At 41.4% G+C, this 25832-nt stretch overlaps 1 protein-coding gene across 3 annotated transcripts in view; it reads left to right on the top strand.

Annotated features, from left to right (window-relative positions):
- Positions 1–25832, top strand: part of Adgrv1 (adhesion G protein-coupled receptor V1) — a 580259-nt gene that overhangs the window by 180936 nt on the left and 373491 nt on the right. For all 3 annotated transcript variants that reach the window (XM_039103389.2, XM_039103390.2, XM_039103391.2), the window contains 8 exons: positions 1361–1509; positions 3835–4030; positions 4431–4650; positions 6304–6540; positions 8189–8338; positions 14068–14541; positions 21033–21176; positions 25437–25611. In XM_039103389.2, the coding sequence (XP_038959317.1) occupies positions 1361–1509; positions 3835–4030; positions 4431–4650; positions 6304–6540; positions 8189–8338; positions 14068–14541; positions 21033–21176; positions 25437–25611 (1745 nt within the window). The remainder of the gene's footprint in view (positions 1–1360; positions 1510–3834; positions 4031–4430; positions 4651–6303; positions 6541–8188; positions 8339–14067; positions 14542–21032; positions 21177–25436; positions 25612–25832) is intronic.

Below are 25832 nucleotides of genomic sequence, written 5' to 3'. Positions count from 1 at the left end.
GGAATGAGATTGATCCTTGCCAAATAGCTGTTTCAAACTGGAAGAAAAATTTGAAATGTAGTTATCCAAACCGGTGCAGAATGCTGTCAATGAAGAATCAAACTTCTTCATTCTGGGGCTCACCCCTTCCTGGAGCTGGGTTGATTGACAGTAGGAGGCATTGTCAGTTGCTCTTGGTTGAGGCACACCATCACTCTGTAAAGGCCCCCAAGCAGGTCCTAGGAAGGGGCCTTTCCCTAGAGTAATGCATGCATTCTGAGAAGACTGAAAGTTTGCTTATATATTAAAATATATGTTCAGTAGTTAAATATAAATTTTATGCTTCAATTTTTTCAACTCAGTATTTCATTCAGAAACAGGTAGAGGATATTCTCTTTCCTGAGACAAGGAAAGACTTATTTAGAGTTCACATAAACATCATTTTGCTCCTTTTCAAGACGTGATTCAGTATCTGGCACTGGGAATTAAATTCTTGCTTAAGTGTAGGTGGATTGGAAAAGTAGTTCCCCACAGGCGACAATAGCTTGTGGTTTTGATTAATCAGGACTTAGAGATTTTTGCCTTCTTGGCTGTTCTTCCAAACATAAATTTTCACATGAATTCTGGTTAATAGTTTTTGCTCGCAGATAATGACCAGGCTTCCACTGTAACAAAACGGGAGCAATCGAGTGCAGTGTCTTTCCTGTTTTGTCTCTGTGTTGGTAGGTCTTGTGTAACAGCTAATCTCAGGATGCTGACAGGGCAGTTGCTCCACCCACTTAATGCCTCTTGGTTCTCGCTCTAAGCTTGCCTTGTGAGCAATCTTACGAAGCAGTTTTTACCCTTTCAGGACAGGGTAGCTCGTGAACACTGAGTGCAACGAATTTGGGAATTGAAGGAAGGATTGGAATTGTGTAGTTAGTGTCTTCTGAAAAGTCTTTTACTTTAGGAACTGAAATGCTAATAAACATGGCAGTCAAACCTTGTTTGATGGGACAATCATGAAATATGTTTTTAAGCAAGTAAACTGATTATTGATGACTGCCCATTCACATTTTCCTATACTCTTATTATTTGTATTTTGTCCAAACTTGTGATTTTTATTAGTTTTGTTTCATATAAGCACCAATACTTGGGAGTAACAACATACATTTTTAAAAACATCACTTCACACCAGACAGCCTTGGTATTATGGGTGTTTAGGATAATACAGGGCTGGGGTACAGCATTGTGCAAGCGTGCATGAGACTGAGCGCTTACACGGCAGAGTTAGTGCAGTGGAACTAGGATATAGGAACTGAAAAGACCTATACGTTCATACTACACATGTGTGTTTTGTTATCTTATTTTGTTGTGTTTTACTCTGTGTTTCCTTTGCAAGAGGGTATGATTTCACCATCCAAGAGAATGGACTCCAGATAGATCAGCCTCCTGAAATTGGGAGCATCTCCGTTGTTCAAATCATAATAATGGAAAATGACAATGTAGAAGGCATCATTGAATTTGACCCAAAGTTCACCGACATCTCAGGTAAGCTTAGCTGGCTTCCTCTAACTTCCCCTAACTGCCACATTTTCTCAGTTGCAAAGGACGGGGAGTCTTACATTCATTTTTTTTTTGATGAGAAAAAACTCCCCTGCATTTGTATGTTTACATTTAAAACTGTATTTTCAGTTGCTTTTAGGTAGTCTTGATCCTCTCTGTATTTTGCAAAGCCAATTGTTACTTGGCTTAGAAAAAAAATTGATGTTTAAACTTTAAGGATTATTAAAATATGTCTGTTCGAAGCATTGTTAAGTGCAGGAGACGTGGCCCAGTGGTTAGGAGTTCTTGCTGTTTGATCCTGTCTTAGTTAGACTTCTATTGTAGAGATGAAACATCGTGGCCAGAAGACAATTGGGAATTTATTTCATCTTATAACTTGTAGCTTGCCATCCTGAAGTCAGTGCAGGAATTCAAAGCAGGAATCTGGAGGTGGGAACTGACCCAGAAGCCATGGAGGAGCAGTGCTCTCTGGCTTGATCCTCATGGTCTGCACAATTCTCTTTCTCATGTGATCTAGGACCCCTGCCCAGGGGTGACAACCCTCACAATGGTTGGGGCACTTATGCACATCATTACTCAAGACACAGATTTGCCTGCAGGCTAGTCTTATGGAGCCGTCTTCTCAGTTAAGCTTCTTCTTTCCCAGATATGTCCAGGTTGTGTCGAGTCAACAGAAACCAAACAGCACACTGCTCTTGCCAAACTGGGTAGCTGGCTCACACTGCCTGGACTTCCAGCTCCAGCTCCCTCTGGCTTTGGGGCAATTTGCATATTCAAAGATCTATACATATGAATAAAAATTAAATAAATTCAAAATATTTTTAAAGAAAACCTTCCAAATTTATGTAGATTTAATTTGTAGGTGTCCATAGCTTAGTGTCTGTTTACTCTGTAGTGAGTAACCACCATCGAAATGAACATTCAACTGTTCTGTGGCTCTAGATAATGTCTGGGCTCATGATCTGGTCTTCAGCTCCTCCCAGGCCTGCCTAGTGTTACAATTTCCCTCTATCATAAAAATCAGAACACCTTTCTAGACAGAAAGTGAGGCTATTTTTCTAGAATATTCTTTTTATTCAAAGGTAGGATATAAATATAATTTAAAAGTAAACATAATACCTTGTTTATGCAATGATTTATTGGCTTTATTGCCACTACCCAGATTCTTTGTCTCCTATCTTGAAAATGCAGCAGAGTCTCCTTCTGCAACATAAAATACCACAGAATCTCCTAAGGGCTTTTGGACGAGCCAGGGCTTATCACATAAGCTATTTCGTGAATTTCAGCTCACTACTGGTAAAGGGATGCTGCATTTTTACATTGAGAAATAATAGGATTTTTTTCTATTTACTCATTTCTCATTAATTCACTATTTCTGAGAAGAAGTTTTGGTAATGTATACTTTTTTAGTTTAAAAATTAAATTTGAATTTTTAAATTGAAATCAAACATTGATATTGATGTTTTCTGATAGATTTCCTAGGACCAGAAAATAATAGTTTATATATGTAGTTTAGAGCACTCATACACGTGCTATTGAAGTAGCCCAACCTGTAAATGTATCAGCTGCTGAGCCCGACAAGCCGAAATCAATCCTGGACACCAGCTGGAAGGAGAAGGGACGTGAGCCCAACAAGTTGTTCTCTGAACTCCACACATGTACACACAAGTACACACATGCACACACACACATACACACACACATATACGGGCACACGCACAAGTATACACAAGCACACACATACACACACAAGTATGCACATGCACACACATATACACAAATACACAAGTACACACAGGCACACACATACACATACAAGTACACACACATACATACACAAGTACACACAGGCACACACATATACACACACAAGTACACACAGATACATACACAGACAAGTATACACACACACACACACAGAAAATATAAATGAAAAATATCATGTGATGTTACATGCACTATTTGTATTTCAGCTAAATGTCTAAAGCAGTTCAGAGTATTTCCAAGTCATGCACGTTTTTATTTAATTTGTGCATATCATGAAGAAGAGGAAAGCCTGTACTAATGATTGCATAGGTTGCATTCATTTTTAAAAATGGATTCCTCCAAATCTCAACATATGGTGATCGATATTTATCATAAAGACCCACAAAACATTAATTAATTCTTTTAGGTGTGGTAAGTGAACTCTGAAAGACAGACGAGTATGCATTGGACCCTTGCCTTTAATTGCTTAGTCCAGTCTGGCTGAATCATGTAAGAGTCATTTGCTGTCCTGGTAACTGGCCTGATTCCTCATTCCCGTCGCAGTGGAGGAAGGTGCTGGAGTGATCCCACTCCCTGTCATGAGACTTCGAGGGACTTATGGCCGAGTGTCAGCTGATTTCAGCTCCCGGGACTCCTCCGCTGTTCCAGGAGGCTATGTACTGCATGGTGGCTCAGTCACCTTTCAGCACGGGCAGAGCCTAAGCTTTATAAATGTCTCCATCGTTGATGACAACGACAGGTTAGTCATACAGAAACAGTGAACACACATGATGCATGGCTACTGTGGCACAGCTCACAATGACCATGTGTGCTCCTGCACAGAAGCAGCACTTAAGAGAGACAGGGGAGGACCAAGAAAGGAGATTACACTGTGGCTGTACACCTCAGTTTTTCTCAGATAAGGGAAAGTTTTCTGTTCTGTACAAGATCTGGTCAGGATGTGGCAGCATTTTCCAATCCACCTTCTGCAGTCAAGAGGGGGTTGTGAGAGCTTCTTGTAGAGTCTGTGTTTTGCTGAGCACCTCAGCATATGTGTGCCTGCTTGCATATGTCTGGCCGATGTGGAAGATGACGAGCTATGTGGATTTTACAAGCATTCTAATAGCTTTAGACTCAGACTGTGTCTTCTAACCATGCAGTGAATCGGAGAAGCAGCTTGAAATTCTGCTCATTGGAGCGACGGGTGGAGCAATCCTTGGGCGCCACCTAGTGAGCAAAATCACCATTGCCAAAAGTGACTCTCCCTTTGGCATCATAAGGTTTCTCAACCAAAGCAAAATTTCCGTTCCTAACCCCAATTCCACAATGGCTTTACACTTGGTGTTAGAGCGGACTGGCGGACTCTTGGGAGAGATTCAGGTAGAGTTATTATTCCTTTGTTGTTAAAAGAAATTTTGAAGTACTATATATGATGTTGGACTTTCTTACTCCCGAGATCTGTTTGTTTGATTATAGTCTTTACTACTAACTCCTTAACTAAGTGATAAGTGGCTTCTGAGCCTGATAAACATATTTGAAAATGATGTGAGCAGATCAAATTTGAATAGTAGCAAATCAGTTTTTTTTTTAAAAATCATATGTTCTATAAACTCTGATGGTAACTTTGGGATACCCAATGGGGTGATGACCTGGGAGAAAGGAATTATCGATCCTGCAGAGAAATAAGACTGACCCATTGATAGGAGAAATCTATATATTTTGGGGACTTACAATTGACACAAGATAACCAGAGACCAGACAGCCTGCAGGGCATTGATCGCACAGGACCCAGGACAGATGCAGGGCCAATCTGAGACCAATCTGAGATGCTACCATTAAATTCAAGGAGCATGACATCAAGGGAGGCTTAGCCAGAGAGGAGATCACCCTGTTCTCACTCCCTTATGGAGTGAGGCGGCAAGATGTGGACAGGTGGTTGGGTTAGAGATGGAGGCTGAAGTTGGAAAGGTTGCTCAGCTCAGCAGTTAAGAGCCCTGGGTTCGCTTCTAGAGATCCTTGCGTTCAGTTCCCAGCAACCATGATCTCTTCTGACATCTTATGCCCTCTTCTGGCATGTTGGGTATACACGTAGCAAAGCACACATAGAAGGAATAAAAATAAACACATGTGAAACAAGATGAAGGCTGAAGAAGAGAGAAGTTGCGGGCGACTCCTAGAAATTACCGGAATGTGGTGACTTTCATAGCTGGGGTAAATACTTAAGAATTCTGCTTCGCGAATGTTAATCTGACATCCTGCTAGAGAAGCCCATGGAGGGCTCATCTAGGTTGAGCTCTGCTTGTTGTCAGGGTACAGCAGGCTTGTGTGTAGGAAGCCATTGAAACCATGAGCTCGTAAGCACAGCAAGAGTTGTTAACAAGTACAGAGCAGAGCACTGGGCCTTATGAGGATCTGAGGAGGGAAGGAGAGGGGGAAGAACCTGGAGACAACAACAAAGAGGCATGGTGTTTCCAGAGGAAGGGAGGCCAGCACTGTTGAGAGGGAGAGGGATAACTGAAAAGAATGTATCACTGAGGAAGGAGCAGCTTTTTCCTTCCTCAAGATATGAAAACCATAGAGATTACAGCTATAGGAACCCAAAGCTCTACTTGTTATAGTGGGAACATTAGTCCCTGATCCAGCGAATGAACACTTGCGCTCAGTTCTACAATGGGAATTTAGGGAAAAAATGCTCACCTCAGAATTTCCACAGTTTGGGCATCTTATTCTACCATGCTCTGAGTGTGGGAATCCAAGCCCATGGCTGGACAATATTGCACTCATAAACTTTACCAATGCTTATATGTTTGTAACATATAAATACCTAAATACACTTTTTTTTGTCCTGTGATGATTACAAATGACTAGGTACCATTTCTTCATCTTTGTATTAGAGAATATTATTTTCGGCACAGATAAGCCTCGTGTGTCCTAGAACAGTTTCATGTTTGTGTGCTTTTTCTAATAGTGCATGGACTGCAAAAAACCCTTTGCTCAAAGTTGATCTCTACTAAAATCTGATATCCCATGCAGGTGAGCTGGGAGATAGTAGGGCCCAGTTCTGAGGAACTGTTACTGCCACAGCACGGAGACTTTGCAGACCCAGTGAGTGGCACGGTCTCATTTGGAGATGGGGAAGGTGGTGTGAGAACCATCACCCTCACAGTTTGTCCTCATGAAGAAACTGAAGCGGAAGAGACTTTTGTTGTTCAGCTTAAGCCTTTGAAAGAAGCCAAGTTAGATCCCAGAGCTAAAGCTGTTACGCTAACCGTAAGTCTGGACGCATTCACTGCAAATTTCAGATTTAGCGGATTTAGCAGACAGTTATTTTTGTTGCTTACGATATTATAATGCTGAGTAGAGAACGCTAAAAGCTGAGGAGGGGCTGGGGTGTGACTAAGTTGGTGCACTGCTTGCCTAGCATGCACAGAACCCAGGGCTCCCCAAACAGCACGGTGTGGCAATGTCCACCTGTAATGTAGCTGAGCACACAGGAGGTGGAGGCAGGAGGATCAGAAATTCAGGGTTATCCTCTGCTATGTAGTGAGTTTGAGGCAACCTGGTATATAGGAGACCCTGTCTCAAAACAAACAATGACATGAAAGTTTAATAATCCTTATGAATCAAACATTCTCATATTAATTACACAGCATCCTCATTATTAACAATTCTTATTAAAATTTAGTAACATGTTAAACTACTTATTTTATAATCTTAGAGAGAATTTTGTGTGTGGAAAATATTTGACATTTCTAGAGAAGAGGTATTTGTTACTTCATGGTAAACATAGAATATTGTCATTTTTTTTAAAATCAGCGTTTTATGAGTCAGACTGAAGGTTTTTGTTTACTTGGCTCAGTGATATGGTGCTGGATCTGGCCTGAGTTCAGTGTCTTTCATATGTGTTACCCAGTCTAGCAGAGGGGGATAATAATATAATTGATTCTAAAAACAGTAAAGAGAAATGATATATTTTAGTTTGAAAAATAGTGTTGTTTGGGGCCTGGATCTGTTAGTGTTTCCATGAGAAAAGCAATGAAATGGAAACACACACACACACACACACACACACACTCATATACGCACACAAGCACACATATGCATACACACCATGTTTGAGGGGAGGAAGGAGAGAGAGAGGAGGAGGGAGAGAAGGAGTTGATGAGTTGGCAGGAAACAGGGAAGAGTTGCTGCAGGCGTCTTGGCGTCCCTGTGTCAGGGACAGGAAACCCAAGCATGGCTTCTAAGCTGCAATCTTCCTTCTTTTCAAAGCTATTTTGCTCTGTAATCTTAGTTGATTGGATGGAATCAGCCCACGTTATTGAGGGTAATAGGTTTTATTTAGGAACAACTGATTCGAAAAGTTAATCCTATCTATAACTACCTTCACAGATACATCTAGAGTAGCATTTCACCAGAGTATTTAATGCCATATCTTTTCCTATTTGGTGCATAAAATTAGACAGCACAGGGGCTGGGGGGAATGCTCAGTGCTGGAACCCTTGCTGGGCACACACAGCACCCTAGGTTTGATCGGTGTCCTCAAAAGTAACAACCCCTGCCACAAGGCCTTTTTGTCTTTGTTCTATATTGTGGGAAGCATCTAAAAGGAGCCACCTGGCTGAATGATTTAAGCATAGGGTGACTAAGAAATGCAGGCACGAAACAAAATAACCTTTTACCTTCTATAGGTTACAGTTTTCTAATTGCTTCTATCTTTGACTGTAAGAATGGGTTAGATCTAGACAAAAGTCTAGCAGGAAGTTTTTTTTTTTTCCTTCAAGTGGATTGGCAGATTGTATCCAAGTTCTTCTTCTTTGTAGCATTTCTTCTGCTCATCCCTGGGTTAGTCTGTTAGATATTGCTATTTTGTTAGGGCTATTCTACATGCTACTCACTTCCTGTTAATGTTTGTTAGATACAGAAGTTTGGGGATCCAAATGGAGTCATCCATTTTGCTCCTGAGTCTTTATCTAAGAAAATGTTCTCTGAGCCACCACCGTCAGAAGGACCCATGCTTATATCCTTCCTTGTCACGAGATCCAAAGGCACCTCTGGAGAGATCACGGTATGACACTGTATTTGATTTTCCTGAAGGGGTATCAGTTTGCACATATGTGGTTAGGGGGACAGAGAAACTTTATGTTCTAGTTAAAGATTTTGCTGACTTGAAGTTGTTAGGGTTTGCCACGAAACTAAGGCATGTGTGCCTTTGCATTCTGTTACAAGAACCAGAGCCTTCTGTGTTCTCTCAGTGAAAGTTGGTACGCTGGGCAGAACTGACCACCGTCCTCATCATGGGGGCTGAGTTGTTTCCGATTTTCTCACTGGCTCTAACAGGGAACCTCCCTGCTTAGGCCCTTGGGGACATTTGTAAGTCGCTTATTATATTTGTCCTGGTCTTATTTCGCACAGAATGCTTCCACGTGAACAACTGCTTTCTAAAAACCACAGTCTGGGTTTGCTGACATAGCCTGCTTAAGGTGCTCTTGGAGTTCTGGTGCACTGGCTAAGAGATAAAGTTCATGTGTCTGTACGAACCAACATTTGTCTCAGTTTGTGACAATCCCCTAAATTTCATCTCTCCTCTGAATTGAAGAGTAGCTAGGTGGTTTTTTGTTTGTTTGTTTGTTTTTTGTTTTCTATTTTCATTTAAGTTTGCAGTTTGGTGGCAGCACTTGTGACATGAGTAATTAGTTGTATTTTACAGATAATATTTTCACTCAAACAACAAAAATAATTACTGAGTTACATAGTTACTTTGAAAGATTTTTAGAAACGTTAATGCTAAACTTTCATGTAAATAAGAACACCTTACACCAAAAGTAACCTGATATAAGCTGTGGAACGTCACTTATAGGTCATTATATAACCTAAGTTTACCTTTTTTCCTGAAAAAAATTTTTTTTACCATACTTGGTATTTTTATTGGATATTTTTATTTACATTTCAAATTTTATCCCCTTTCCCAATTTCTCCTCTACTATCCCATCTCCCCTCCCCCTGCTTTTATAAGGGCCCTTCCACACCCACCCACCCACGCCCTCCAACCTCCCTGCCCTGACATTCCTCTACACTGGGGCATCTAGCCTAGGGTTTCCCCTCCCGTTAATGCCCGACAAGGCCATCCTCTGCTACATATTTGGCTGGAGCCATGGGTCCATCCCAGTGTACTGTTGGGATGCTAGTTTAGTCCTTGGGAACTCTAGGGGGTCTGGTTGGTTGATATTGTTTTCTTCTTATGGGGTTGCAAACCCTTCAGCTCCTTCAGTCTTTTCTCTAACTCCTCCATTGAGGACACCATTCTCAGTTTAATGGTTGGCTGCAAGCATCCGCCTCTGTGTTTGTCAGGCTCTAGCAGAGCCTCTCAGGAGACAGCTATATCAGGCTCCTGTCACCATGTACTTCTTGGCATCTACAATATTGTCTGGGTCTGGTAGCTGTATATGGGATGAGTCCCCAAGTGGGGAAGTCTCTGGATAGCCTTTCCTTCAGCCTTTGCTCCAAACTTTGTCTCCTTATTTCCTCTTGTGAATATTTTTGTGAAACATCCACATTTTAGTCATCCTTCTTGATCCTCATGTGGTCTGTGGATTGTATCTTGGGTAATACGAATTTTTGGGCTAATATCATAACATGTGTGTGTGTTTTGTGATTAGCTCACTCAGGACGATATTTTCTAGTTCCATCCATCCATTTGCCTAAGAACTTCACAAAGTCATTGTTTTTTTTTTTAATAGCTGAGTAGTTCTCTATTGTGTAAATTTACCACATTTTCTGTATCCATTCCTCCATTGAAGGACATTTGGGTTTTTTTTCCAGCTTCTGGCTATTATAAATAAGGCTGCTATGAACACAGTGGAGCATGTGTCTTTTTTATACATTGGTGCATCATTTGGGTGTATGTCCAGGAGTGGTATAGCTGGTCCTCAGGTAGAACTATGTCCAATTTTCTGAGGAATCAACAGACAGATTTCCAGAGTTGCTCTGCTAACTTACAATCCTACCAACAATGGAGGAGTGTTCCTCTTTCTTCACATTCTCGCCAGCCTCTGCTGTCACCTGAGTTTTTGATCTTAGCCATTCTGATTGGTGTGAGGTGTATCTCAGGGTTGTTTTGATTTGTGTTTCCCTGATGACTACGGATATTGAACATTTCTTTAGGTGCTTCTCACCAATTTGATATTCCTCAGCTGAGAATTCTTTGTTTAGCTCTATAGCACATTTTTAATAGGGTTATTTGATTCTCTGGAGTGTAACCTCTTGAGCTCTTTGTATTTATTGGACATATATTGCCTTCTGTCAGATGCAGGATTGGTAAAGATCTTTTCCCAGTCTGTTGGTTGCTGTTTTGTCCTATTGACAGTGTCCTTTGCCTTACAGAAGCTTTGCAATTTTCTGAGGTCCCATTTGTCAATTCTTGATCTTAGAGCATAAACCATTGGTGTTCTGTTCAGGAAATTTTCCCTTGTGCCCATATATTCAAGGCTCTTCTATTTCTTTAGGAGTTATAGGACTGTTTAGATGGTTTATTTGATCCTGATTTAACTTTGGTACCTGATATCTGTCTAGAAAATTGTCCATTTCCTTCAGATTTTCCACTTTTGTTGATTATAGGCTTTTGTAGTAGGATCTAATGATTTTTTTTGAATTTTCTCAGTTTTTGTTGTTATGTCTCCCTTTTCATTTCTGATTTTGTTAATTTGGATATTGTCTCTGTGCCCTCTGGTTAGTCTGGCTAACGGTTTATCTATCTTGTTGATTTTATTAAAGAACCAGCTCCTGCTTTTGTTGATTTCTTTCTATAGTTCTCTTTGTTTCTACTTGGTTGATTTCAACTCTGAGTTTGATTATTTCCTGCCTTCTACTCCTCCTGGGTGTATTTGCTTCTTTTTGTTCTAGAGCTATTAGGTGTGCTGTCAAGCTGGTGACATGCTCTCTCCTGTTTCTTTCTGCAGGCACTCAGCGCTATGAGTTTTCCTCTTAGCACAGCTTTCATTGTGTCCCATAAGTTTGGGTATGCTGTGCCTTCCTTTGTATTAAATTTTCAAAATTATTTTTTTTCGGAGCTGAGGACCGAACCCAGGGCCTTGCGCTTGCTAGGCAAGCAGTCTACCACTGAGCTAAATCCCTAACCCCTAAATTTTCAAAATTCTTTAATTTCTTTCTTTATTTCTTTTTTGACCAAGTTTTGAGTAGAGCATTGTTCAGCTTCCATGTGTATGTGGACTTTCTGTCATTTTTGTTCTTATTGAAGACCAGCCTTAGTCCATGGTGATCTGATAGGATACTTAGGATTATTTCTATCTTCTTGTATCTTTTGAGGCCTGTTTTGTGACAGATTATATGGTCAATTTTGGAGAAGGTACCATGAGGTGCTGAGAAGAAGGTATATTCTTTTGTTTTAGGATGAAATGTTCTATAGATATCTGTTAAATCTGTTTGGTTCATAACTTCTGTTAGTTTCACTGTGTCTCTGTTTAGTTTCTGTTTCCATTATCTGTCCATTGATGAGAGAAGGGTGTTGAAGTCCCCCATTATTGCATGAGGTGCAATGTGTGCTTTGAGCTTTAGTAAGGTTTCTTTTATGAATGTGGGTGCTCTTGCATTTGGAGCACAGATATTCAGAATTGAGAGTTCATCTTGGTGGAGTTTTTCCTTGATGAATATGAAGTGTCCTTCCTTATCTTTTTTTGGTAACTTTTGGTTGAAAGTTGATTTTATTTGATATTAGAATGGCTACTCCAGCTTGTGTTTTGGGACCATTTGCTTGGAAACTTTTTTCCCAGTCTTTTTACTTTGAAGTAGTGTCTGTCTTTGTCACTGAGGTGTGTTTCCTACATGCAGCAAAATGCTGGGTCCTCTTTATATATCCAGTCTGTTAGTTTTTGTTTTTATTGGATCCAGTGCTATTGAGAGATATTAGGGACCAATTATTGTTGTTTCCTAGTATTTTTGTTGTTAGAAGTTGAATTATGTTTGGTTATCTTCTTTTGGATTTTTTAAAATAAGATTACTATCTTGCTTTTTCTAGGGTATAATTTCTTCTCCCCACTCCCCGCCCTTGTGTTGGAGTTTTCCATCTATTATATTTTGTAGGTTTGGATTTGTGGAAATATGTTGTGTAAATTTGGTTTTGCTATGGAATATCTTGGTTTCTCCATCTATGTTAATTGAAAGTTTTGCTCGATATAGTAGCCTAGGCTGGCATTTGCATTCTCTTAGGGTCTGCATGACATCTGTCCAGGATCTTCTGGCTTTCATAGTCTCTGATGAGAAGTCTGGTGTAATTCTTATATGTCTGCCTTTATATGTTACTTGACCTTTTTCCCTTACTGCTTTTAATATTCTTTCTTTGTTTTGTGCATTTGGTGTTTTGACTATTATGTGACAGGAGGAATTTCTTTTCTGGTCCAATCTATTTGGAGTTCTGTAGGCTTCTTGTATGCTTATGGGCATCTCGTTCTTTAGGTTAGGGAAGTTTTTTTTCTATAATTTCTTTGAAGATATTTACTGGCCCTTTAAGTTGTGAATCTTCACTCTCTTCTATACCTATTATCCTTAGGTTTGATCTTCTCATTGTGTCCTGGATTTCCTGGATGTTCTGGGTTAGGAGCTTTTTGTGTTTTGCATTTTCTTTCACTGCTGTATCAATGTTTCTTATGGTATCTTCTTCCCCCGAGGTTCTCTCTTCTATCTCTAGTATTCTGTGGGTGATGCTTTTGTCTATGACTCCTGATCTCTTTCCTAGGTTTTCTTCTTCAGGGTTGTCTCTCTTTGTTATGTCTTCATTGTTTCTGTTTCCATTTTTAAATCCTGAATGGTTTTGTTCAATTCCTTTACCTGTTTTGTTACGTTTTCCTGTAATTCTTTAAGGAATTTTTGTATTTCCTCTTTAAGGGCTTGTACCTGTTTACCTATTTTGTTCTGTATTTCTTTAAGGTAGTTATTTATGCCATTCTTAAAGTCCTGTAACATCATCATGATGTAATTTTAAATCAGAATCTTGCTTTTTTGGTGTGTGGGGGTATCCAGAAGTTGGTGTGTTGAGAGAACTGGGTTCTGATGAGGCTAAGTGGCCTTGGTTTCTGTTGCTTAGATTCTTGCACTTGCCTGTCACCTTCTGATTATCTGTGGTGTTAGGTCATCTTGTTCTCTCTGAGAATGGCTTGACCCTCCTGTAAGCCCTCTATGTCAGCCCTCCTGGGAGAGCAGCTCTCTCCCGGCCAGATCTGAGTCCAGAGAGCTGTGGCACAGGGTCAGGTCAGGGCACAGATGGAAACCAAAAGGATCTCCTGCAAAATTTCTAACTTCATTTTCAGTAGAGCATAATAATATTCATATATGTGCATACATTTTTAAATCTTATTATCCATTCATCTATTAAGTACAACTTGGTTGATCTAATTCTTTGCTACAGTTTATGAAGCAACAGTAAATGTACAACTATCTTTACAGTGCGGCCTGGGGTTCTCTGGGTGGATGTGAAGGAGTGAGTTGGGATGTACCTTATACATATCTTTGGCATTGAAATTCTGTGTATGGTTCACAAACTGATGTATATGTGGAACTGGCACCTTAGAGTTTACTTGCTTCCCCATCCTTTCAAATCGTGGTCTTCTATCCTTCAGATTTGCATAGGAAAGGGGTCACTGTGCATATATTAGCATATACTTCCAAGTGTGTCTGAATGTAAGAGCGTGTAACTTTCGTTTCTCTTTTGAAGAAGTGTAGTCTGGAGGTTTCTCTTTGTACCTCCTGAGCTACCTAACTTCTGCTTTTCTTCCTCTCATCTAGGTGCACTGGGAGCTAAGCAGTGAGTTTGACCTTACGGGAGACTTCCTTTCCACCCAAGGATTTTTCACCATTGCTGATGGAGACAGCGAAGCAAGCTTTGATGTCCATTTGCTGCCAGATGATGTCCCTGAGATAGAGGAAGAATATGTTGTCCAGCTAGTTTCTGTAGAGGGAGGTGCAGAACTGGACCTGGAGAAATGCACCTCGAGGTTCTCTGTATCTGCCAATGATGACCCGCATGGCATATTTGCCCTTTATTCAGATCAGCAGTCAGTACTGATTGGGCAGAACCTCATTAGATCCATCCAAATTAACATCACCCGGCTTGCTGGAGTGTTTGGTGCTGTGGCTGTGACACTTCAAATACTGTCTGACAATAAGGAAGACCCAGTTGCTACTGAAAATGAAGAGAGACAAATGGTGATCAAAGATGGGGCCAGATATAAAGTAGGCTTGGTGCCCTTGAAAAATCAGGTTTGTAGCACTTTAAATTCCTGAGAATTGTAGCAGAACTCATTTGGGAGAGCCCTATGTACATCTGGATCAGATGCTGAAAGGTTTAGTTTGGTATTTAAAGCTAACCTATAAGACAAACTTGCAAAATGCATAGTAATTCTTGGATAATACATTGGTGAATACATTCTATTTGGAAATAGTAGATCTTCACCCAGATTCTGGTAGGGGCTAAGTTAGTATTTACCAAGATCAGTGGTCAGTGCATTGAGAACCAACACATGTTCCCTGGGATTTGGACAGCTATAAACACAGTCTGATAGCTTCGCTTCTATACGTAGAGATGTGTAACATTGGAATTGACTGTGACTGTCTGAGATGGTGAGGCGAAGGAAGAATAGCAAACTATCCTGCTGACATTTGGTGTAACCATGATAAGAATGCCTGTTCTTGGGATAGGTGAGACAGTTCATGGAATAAGGATACTTGTCACCAAGATGACCTAAATTTAATCCCAGTGGCATACATGGTGGAAGGAGAGAACTAGCTTTCACAATTTGTCTTTTGACCTTCATACTGGAGCAATGGCAGCATAGGCCCCATGTAAAGAAAGACCCCTAATAAAGTCCTTGGGAGGCAAAGGCATATAGATCTTTGCTAGTTGAAGCCAGTATGATCTACATAGTGAGTTCCAGACTAGCTAGGGCTACATAGAAATGCTCTGCCTCAAAATAAAGTAATGTTTTAAGCAATTGGTGCATAGATTTCTGTGAGACATGCACATGCCCCCCCCCCCCCCATACATACAAGGCTAGATGCCAGACTGCTAGAAGACCCCAGCAGGCTTTGCTGTCTCCATACACCAGAAGGGACTTAAGCACCGTGTAAATTTTCACAAGCACAGTATGTATTTCTCCCTCTGTTACATGAGAGATGCTCATTTAGTTCATTCACATGGCACTTAGTGGTGTTTGTATTTTATGGCTAAGAAATCTGCCCAGAAAGTGCCTAGATTAGAGCCTTGACGAAAATCTAAAGCTTGCTTTGAGAAACTAGAAGGACGTCTCAAGATTGTGGTGGAGGGTACTGTTGCAGGGGGAAATGACAGAGTAGAAATTTGAAGTCCCAAGGAGCACCCACATGAATTCAGTGGCTGCCAAGCACTGGAGTGATGTTTTCAGTTAGCCAGCTGGTGTTAGCTAAGCAAGGACTAGAATAGAGGGGCAAAACATATCGCTTTATTAAAGGGCCTTACTTGGAGAACTGTCCAGAATGAGGATGGACGTGTCCAGCACTGGGGAGGTTGGAGCTGTCTTGAAAAACCACAGATAACCTGATATGTCTTCCATTGTAGATCTTGCCATGGGTCAGGCAAGAACTGGTGTAAACAGGAAAACTCTAATTGAACACAGAGCTACATTTTAATTGATGCACATTTGGTCTTTTGTGTTTCTGAAAATGACAACGTTGAGAGTGAGTTACTCTGATGCCAGAAGGTTACCATAAGACCATAAGACACTAACGGGGAAATGCAGAGATTTTTCTGTTTATGCCATCCTTGCTTCCTACAGATTTACGATCATGGTAACGAGGTCCCTTTAAATGATGAACACCATGCTGTAAAAATTTTTAATCTTTTGTACATAAGATTAAAATTTTAATATTTTGTACATATAGTTTTGTTGACGCTTAGTGAATGGGGAAAGTTGAGACTTTTAGTAAGGCATTGCTATCACAGTTCTGACATTTTTGCAGATCTGTGGGAAACTGATTCAAGTATGACTAATTTGTCAATTTTAAAAATCTATGTCCTGTGCCTAAAAACATCTGTACAAAAAGACATAATGAAAATATGGGGAAATGATATGTGCATTAGTTAACAGGTAAGGGGTTACTCACAGGAGTAGAAATAATAAATGACTTTGCATCACCAAACCCTCCCCAGCATGGGTGACAAGTGCACAAAAGTTGGGGACTTGCAGCATCATGTACAGCCTTCAGGCAGCTCACCAGGTGTAAGAGAGTTCTTTCTAAATGACTCCATTAGTCTAAACCTCTTTCAGGCAACTCAGCTGGTTCTGCTTCTTCCAGGCAGCTGTTCTGGTCTCATCTTCTCTGCAACTTGGCTTGTCTACTCTTGTGAAGAAGGTGCCTAATGAAGCTGGTCAGTTTCAGGGACTTCCTGAAGCCAATTTGTTGCTTATCTTCCTTTGTAAGAAGCTTCCCTATAAGAGGGAATGGTTCAACCTCAGAGGAAACTGTAAATGACATATATCTATCAGATTTCTTTCCTGTGGGGCTTAGGTCATTGCAGAAGAGAAGGCAGAATGATTATACGAGCCATAGGTAGTGGAGGATGGCTGTGAAGCAATGTTTTCTGCATTTGACAAACCATTCCACACATCAACTCACAGCAACTCTGATTGTATGCCCAAGACCTGAACAAGATCTAGCCAGTCAAAATCTCAATGTAGCAGGGGAACTTATAAAACTCCACCACTAGTCAAGGAGTTATTGACAACTGATGGATACTGGAATAGGAAAGGTCAGTTTTCTTCAGAGTTGTGACCTCTGACAGGTTGTCTGTGCTCCAGTGGGTGGTGCTCCACCATGCACGTGCTGGCAGCACTCAGTGAACTCATAGACTTAATAAAGACTACATGAAGTTGAGAGGGAAACATGATAAAGGGAAATAAGAGGTGCAAGGGAGGGAGTGGAAGGTTGATTTGATCAAAACACATTATGTGTGCACATGAAATTCTCCAAAGAATTATGAATGTAAAATGCCTATTCCATATACCCATACCATCACTTTCTGACCATATTCAAGTCATAATCTGCTGGTAAACACTAAACGTCATTGCTTTAACTTTTCAATGAAGGTATTTTTATAATGTTGTAGTATGGGGTCACTGACTACTAAGGTTTGCCATAGAGAAATGTATACCTATCTGTTATTTCTATCAGGCAGTATTTATAGTACAGAACTGCTCTCAGGCTATGTATAGGAAAAATCCTACATAATACATTTTGTAGGAACAAGTGAGCCCAATCTACCTAGCCACCAGGTCATTTATAGTGGCCTGTATGTCTGAAAGTCAGTGGTCATTTTTTTTCCTGTCACATAGAAATCTAAATAGTATAGCTTGTAATATCATTTGTTTTTTAAGACCATATTTGGATTGTTATCTATGTGTTTCTTAATACCTGTGAATATATTATACTTGTCTTCACAACTTTTTAGTAAAGATTAGAGGAATCTTACTAGCAGATACATGTATGAAGTTTTTTTTTGTGCATGTGATCACAGCTTTCACTAGCTTATTTCAAATTTTATGGGAATCTTCACTTTCATAAGCATTCTACATGTGACACAAAAGCCACCTGGAAATGCAGTGCTAGGGCTTGTGCTTGCTTTTTTGTTTATTAGCATCCACTCGCACACGTCCAGAGGTGTGTAGCATATGATCACACCTAAGTCATTGCGGTTTTATGTAAGACATCATACAGGTGAAGGCATGTACAAGATACAACAAGGCCTGTCATTGGACAAGAAGGAAGGATGGGTGGGAGAAAAGTTTTAGAGAGAAGAAGAGACTGGAGCGAGGCAAGAGAAGCCCTGGAGAGAACATGGAGGCTGATGTTAAGATTTCTTTACAGGTTGTTTGAATATTATTAGGGGATGGATGTGTACAAGGCTTTGTATATCTAGATGAGCAAATTATATCTTATCAATTGGATCAGAGGTTATTGTGTTGCGTGCTCTTTCATATGGTGATTTAAGTTTAAGAGAGTATGTGGTGGTGGAGACACTGGGCCACCATGGAATTGGAATGTGTGTGTTTGGCATGGTGGCAACCTGCCTTGGGAACTAGACAGGTAGAGAGATTGTTGCCAAGCTCAGAGAGAAGCCATCAGCAGGAGCAAAGCGGGTGAGAGGCTTTGCTGACTGAGATGAAGATATCTACCAGATATCTTGGGGCACTACGGTGCCAGATCTAGTGTGGGGTAAAAGAAACCTTTTTAAAAAAATAATTTTACAGCAACAGTTTTATCTTCCAGGTAAGTGTTTAGAGACAAGATTTACATGTACATGAACCAAAAGTAGGACTTTTTCCAATGGCCACCTTCCTCCATTCATCCTCAACATATATAACAAATACATTTTTCTTTGATATTTGAGGTTTTCATTATAAGAATTTTTATAAACTCTTCTCTGCTCGATGTTGCTGGGTGAAAGTGAGCGCTTTAGACAAATAAGCCCCAGAGAATCAGCAAATGCATTTAAATATTTAATCCTTTATGAGGTGGCATCTGATCTTTAAATGGGTCTGTGGAAGGTTCTATCAAACTCTAAAAGCTAAAAGCATCCTTAGTGCTGGTCTAACGCCAGGACCTTGCATTGGCTTTTGGGCTGTTCCTCCAAGTGAGCATACTAAGGACCCAGTCTGGTTTTAGAGGAGTGCAAGCTAGAATGTAGAAACAGATGGACTTTTCTGCATGGCTCAGATATTAAGCACTTAGATCATGCCAGTTATTCTCAGCAGTGAAAGTTGAATGGGACTTGGTCACTACTGCTCTGTTCAGAAGTTCCACGTCCTGGTTGTTTTTTGTCTACTTGACACAAGCTAGAATCAGTTGGGAAGAGGGACCTTCAGTTGAGAAATCTCTCTCTATAAGATAGCCTATAGGCAAGTCTGTTTGTTTTGTTTTATTTGGTTTTGGCTTTGTTTGTTTTGATTAGCGATTTATAAAAGAAAGCTCAACTCACTGTGGACAGTTCTGTCCCTGGGCTGTTGCATAAAAAAATCAGGTTGAGCAAACCATGAGGAGCAAACCAGTAAGCAGCATTCTTCCATGGCTTCTGCTTCAGTTCCTGCCTGTTGGTCCCTGACTTGAGTTCCTACCCTGATGCAGTGTGTCCTGGGAGTTGTAAGCTGAATTAAACCCTTTCCTCCCCATGTTGCTTTTTGTCACAGTGTTTGTCATAGTTAAGGCTCCCGAGAGAAGAAACCATCCAGTAACAGCCAATTACAAACACACATGGATTTGCAGTATCAGAGATGCACATGGATAACATAAGATCATAAGTTATTTGGTTTTAATTATTTATTCATTTTTATGTATATGAGTAGTTTTACCTGCAGGTATGTCTGTGAACCACATGTTTTTTACTGGTCCTCAAAGACCAGATGAGGTTTTCAGATACCCTGGGACTACAGTTATAGACAGTTATGTGTTGCCATATGGAGCTTGGAATTGAACCTGAGTGCTTTAGAACAGTAGTCAGTGCTCTTATCTCCAAGCCATCTTTTAGCTTATTCATAACTTATTTTTATTTGTACACAAATACTCACTCACTGAAGATGTATATATAATCTCCTAACATAATTCTTGTCCAACTTTAATATCAGTTGCTTCTGGGAGTGTGTGTGCTGAATAGGCCAAGAGCAGAGGTCCTAGGCAGAAAGGGTCTAATGACTTGCTACTTCAGAGTTGTACTTCATTCTTTATGAAATTGGAAAAAAATCATTAGCTACCCAGCCATTAGTTGGCCTGAATGGGGATGGGACATCTGGGAAAGGTCAGGTGCATTTGAAGGACTTACAGTGCTATGATTTGCCTGCCTAGCAATGACCTAAAAGTTCTGTTCAGAGTGTCATCTTGAGAGAATGAAACCTGTGCTTCGCTCATGCCATGTGTTTGTGACAACCATGTGTGTACCTTGTGTGTCCAGGAGCAGGAGTGGGCTGAAGTTCATTGTAGCCATAGGACATGTTTCTCAAACAAACATGGTTGCTTTGGACTCCACAAACATGCACACTTTTTTTTTGGTTCTTTTTTTCGGAGCTGGGGACCGAACCCAGGGCCTTGTGCTTCCTAGGTAAGCGCTCTACCACTGAGCTAAATCCCCAGCCCCAACATGCACACTTTTTAAAGCCATGTTCTTTGTTTGGAACCAGTTAGGGGTCCACCATTGTCAATAGTTGTTTCTCAGTGAGAAGACACTGTGAGTTTCAGATACTTCTAGTGTGATAGCAGTGTGTAAGTTCACAGTTTCCCAGTTTGCTAATCCTTGACATTAGTAATCTAGCACATGCGCTAATGATCTTTATTTGCTCAGAGTACCGAAGTGACAGAGGTACCCATGTCACAGTCTGTTCTGAGTGGCTGTCATTAGAATCCACAGTTCCTGCTTACTGAAGAAGGCAGCAGTGGGCCTCCCTGGGTCACCTGCCCTCACTCTATTCTGCTTTTTCCATCTCCTGGGCTCTGTGGAGATGTCTCCTTTGCTCCATTACTATTCCAGCACATGAGGAAGGGCTGTAAATTCCTACATTTGTTTTCTACAACTACAGCCATGCACCCTACCCTCTAAAATCTGGGGGCTTCTTTTTAAAGAAGAAAGAGCTGGGGAAAGCTGGGACTGACCCAACTGTCCTCTACCAACGGAACTCATGTGTGTGCATGTCTCCTTTTCCTCTGAAGACTCCTTAACTGTTTGTTTACAGGTCTTCCTATCACTGGGCTCCAATTTCACCCTGCGGCTGCTGTCAGCAAGGCTTCTGAGTGGACCCTTCTATGGAATGCCAACAATTCACCAGGAAGCAAATCAAGCTTTTCTCTCTGTTCCTGAGGAAGCTGCCAATTCCCAGGTAACTGGTCCTGGATGTAATTCTCATAGTTAACCACAAGAGGGCAGCACAAGTAGGAAGTGCTAAGGTCTTCAAGAATTTTTATTCGTTCATTCAAAATAGTTTTATTGATTTTTGGGGGCGGGGGAGGGCGAAATTCACCTCAAACACCCCCGATCTCACCCACTTCCCAGTTCTTTCATATCTGCCTTCTTGCCCTTGCCACCCCCCCACAACCCCAAATAACAACAGCAAACGAGCCCGATTTGTATCGCCCTCACAGTCTCCGAAGCGTGATCAAAGTCCCAGTGGCCATCCCCCTAATGAAAACTGAGTTCTTCCCCCACCACACACCCGGTGGAAGTCATCAACCTTGGAGAGCTACACCTCAGCATCCGTATCACAATTGCTATTTTATTTTACTTTTCCTTATTTATTTTTTCTACTTCTTTTTTATTTTTATTTTTTTATTAACTTGAGTATTTCTTATTTACATTTTGAATGTTATTCCCTTTCCCGGTTTCCGGGCAAACATCCCCCTAATTCCCCCCTCCCCCCCCCTTTTTTTTTTTTTTTGGTAATTTTTTTGGAGCTGGGGACCGAACCCAGGGCCTTGCGCTTCCTAGGCAAGTGCTCTACCACTGAGCTAAATCCCCAACTTCCCCTCCCCTTCTTTATGGGTGTTCCCCTCCCCATCCTCCCCCCATTGCCGCCCTCCCCCCATAGTCTAGTTCACTGGGGGTTCAGTCTTAGCAGGACCCAGGGCTTCCCCTTCCACTGGTGCTCTTACTAGGATATTCATTGCTACCTATGAGGTCAGAGTCCAGGGTCAGTCCATGCATAGCCTTTGGGTAGTGGCTCTCAATCCTATTTGTTTATTTTTATCTTACTTTCCATCCCACTAATTGTACCTCTCCCGACAGCCCCTCCCCCAGTCCCCATCTCTGAGTACGTGGGTCCCCGCTGGGTATTCCCCGACCCTGGCACATCAAGTCTTTGGTAGTCTAGGCACATCCTCTCCCTCTGAGGGCCGACAAGGCAGCCCAGCTAGAAGAAAATATCCCACAGTCAGGCAGCAGCTTTTGGGATATACCGGCTGCAGTTGTTCGGGACCCCCATGAAGACCAAGCAGCACATCTACTGCACATGCACGGGGAGCCTAGGACAGAGTTTTAAGAGTTCTCTTAATGCCAACAATTCACCAGGAAGCAAATCAAGCTTTTCTCTCAGCTCCTGAGGAAGCTGCCAATTCCCAGGTAACTGGTCCTGGATGTAGTTCTCACAGATAACCACCAGAGGGCAGCACAAGTGGCCACTTGATGACTTCCTTTCTAGGCTGTTGCATTTGGAGGTTGTGGGGTGCTTGGGTGTGAGTAGGGCTCATCGCGGAAACTTCATGTGTCCGTCTTTCTCAGTTTTTCTCAATTGTGTGTCTACACTCATCGATGTCACTGTCAAAGTAGTCTCCTGGCTCTTTGTAGCCACCTGGAGCTCAGATCATGGGCTTCCTCGTGGTTTCTGGGGACAGTACACACCACGAACAAAGAATTTATTTTTAAGAATGTGTGTGTGTGTGTGTGTGTGTGTGTGTGTGTGTGTGTGTGTGTGTGTGTGTGTGTGTGTGTGTGTGTGTTTTAAATTCTCTGCGAATTGAATGCAGTGGATTTTGGTCTTCTCTTTCCACGTAACTCCTCCAAGAACCATGCCCCTCCCCCGATGGCATTAAATTTCTGAACCCCCCTTTGCAATGGACAAGCACATCCACGTAGTGCTGCCCTTTATTCCTGGGTTGGGAGCGTCCATTGGAGTGTGATTGACCTACCAGAGGCAGAAACTGACACAAGACTGGGGATTTTGTTTGTTTTGTTCTGTTTTTTTTTTTTTTTTAAGATTAACCACCTTTTCAATTGTAAACAGTCCCATGCATCTCAAAGGATCCCTCCTAGAAAAATAATCTGTCAATTTTAAATATCAGTTATAAAATTTACTTGTCATTGCAGCTTGTTGAAAGATTTAATTTTGAACAGCTAGAATGTAAGGCCCTTTTTAAAGGCGCAGTCAGGTAAAGCCAAACATTTCCAAGTGTAAAATCTTTAACATTGAGGCATTTAATGCTAAATAAGGAAAATTGGAATGAAGCATTATCTATTTTTTCATTTCCTAACATTACTGAGTCTGTATCTATGTTAAAAAGATTATCCCTAGTCACTCGATAGGCTGGCAAAAACAAAACAAATAAAATAAAAACCAGCAATGAGACCCTCTTAGGCTCTTTACATAAAAGAAAAATTGCTATTGGCTGTGAAGTGTTCTTTCCTAGCTGGTCTGAGGGATAACCTGTCCACAGTGAATTCAAGCCTGGTCTACCGGGGACTAAGTACCATGGAGCAGTGATGGTGTAGGGTCTGGGATGGACAACTGCAGATCATTAGCACAGGCTCGTCAGCTGCTCCCTCCTGGACGTCTCCTCCACAGGGAATGAATTTGCTCTCTCCCTAAAGTGGAGTCCACAAAGATTAAAACCAAGACAAATAGACCATAGCCGGCACACATCTTTCATCCCAGCACGCAGGATGAAGAGTCAGGTGATTTCTGTGTGACCAGCTCAGTCTATACAGTGAGTCCCAGGACCAGGGCTATGATACGACCCTGGTTCTAAAAGGAGAAGAAACACCGTAAAGTTGCAGTTGCTCTTTGGCGTTTGAGAGCTTCAGAAATGAAGCGTCTCTCAGAGAACCAGGTTTCCAGATGTATGCCATCAGAATTTTAAAGGAGGAGATGTTCTACTCTAACTGCTGGTTCAGTGGCAGCCCGATTTTCATTTGTTGAGAGCAGGAGATGTAACCTGAGCTGTTCACTCAGATGAGACTGGGAATCAGGCTTTATTCAAAACCACCGATTAGAACTAATTTGGGCTATAAATCACATACCCTGGAAGAGTAACAAAAAAATCTTGTTTGATGGTTATTTGAAGTGTAACTACTTCAAAGAAGCAAGTAGAAAAACAAAAACTACAATCCCCCAAACCCACTTACCTCTGAAGCTTTCTGAGTGTACCCCAAATGTCCAATTTAATGAAGGAACTGAAAGCCTTAACCGAGGGTCTGCTTTGATGAGGAATGAAGGAAGCAGGTTAAGTCTTCCTGCCTCTCATCCTGGTGCTTCATGCCCGCTATCCCAGCCTCGGAGACTGAAGCTGCAAGACCAGAAGTTCAAGGTCTTCCTTGGCTGTCTAGTGAGTTACCAGCCAGGCCTCCATACACAAAACATTGCCTGTAGGATAAACTCATTAACATTAATGAATAAATGAAAGACATACAGTCGCTACGGATTCTTCCTTGGCTGTCTAGTGAGTTACCAGCCAGGCCTCCATACACAAAACATTGCCTGTAGGATAAACTCATTAACGTTAATGAATAAATGAAAGACATACAGTCGCTACGGATTCTTAAAACAATGTAATTTAAACTCTTTTTTTATTTAATTATTATTACACTTATTTTTTGGATATTTTATAATTCAAATGATTACTTTAAAAAAAAAGAAAACTTGAAACTAGAATCTGAAGCATAGGACAGGATGAAATTTTTTTTTAAAGTTTTTTTTTTCTTTTTTTTTTGGAGCTTTGGACCAAACCCAGGGCCTTGCGATTGCTAGGCAAGCGCTCTACCGCTGAGCTAAATCCCCAACCCCCAGGATGAAATTTTAAATCTGAGATGTTAAGTATTTCTCCTCTAAGTGTATCATCATTTAGGGGAATAAATTGTAAAATCTAAAGAGTTAGTGACATGTTTATAAAAAAGATGAAGAGAGGAGGGGCTATGTTTTGGTGGAGGTGTGGTGAGGTCTGGGGGAACGGGGTGCCTTTGCAGGCCCATGCTGAGGCATCCCTTCCCCTGAGAGACCAGTCATGGAATAGACTTTATTCAGGGCATGGGGAGGGGAATTGAGAGGGTAGTAGAGACAGAGAGAGGCAAAAGGCGGAGGGGAGAGGAAGGGAGAGGAAGGGAGGGGAGAGGAGAGGAGAGAAGTAGAGGTCTACCATGAGCACATAAAGAAATAGGGGGAAAGAGAATGGGGAGAGAGCAGGAGCAAGAAGGCAAGAGCAAGAGAGACAGGAGGGGCCAAGAGGCCTTTTTTATAGTGAGTCAGGCATGCCTGGCTGTTGCCAGGTAACTGGGGTGAGCAGAGCTTAGACACAATACTAACAGTCTTAATCATTTTTCAGAGAACAGGAAAGCTCCCCAGGTACTCATGTCCTCTAAGCATGTCTTTCTTTAGGTTGGATTCGAATCCACTGCTTTCCAACTCATTGACATCACGGCCGGCACAAGCCAAGTCACAGTCTCCAGGAGAGGTACATATGGCAGGCTGTCTGTGGCCTGGACCACAGGATATGCTCCTGGCTCAGAAATCCCTGAGCCTATTGCCATCGGCAATATGACGCCAACTCTCGGTGAGTAAAGCTCTTCTAGTCCAGTCTGCAGAATATGGAGCTGTGTCGTTGACAGCCATCCAAGGTTATCCCTCCTCTCAATACTGAACTGTATGAGTACTACTCAGTGTTCTTAGCTTGAAAGCAGTGCTCCTTTGCAGAACCAGGGTGTTAGGGCTCCTTGGTGAGGAGGAGGGGAATTGTTCAACCAGATTGAAATCTTTATACACCATGGAACAGTG

Source organism: Rattus norvegicus, chromosome 2, assembly GCF_036323735.1.
Source record: "Rattus norvegicus strain BN/NHsdMcwi chromosome 2, GRCr8, whole genome shotgun sequence".
Taxonomy (NCBI): domain Eukaryota; kingdom Metazoa; phylum Chordata; class Mammalia; order Rodentia; family Muridae; genus Rattus; species Rattus norvegicus.
Note: the sequence above shows the minus strand (reverse complement) of the source record. Positions and strands in the feature narration are given on the sequence as shown.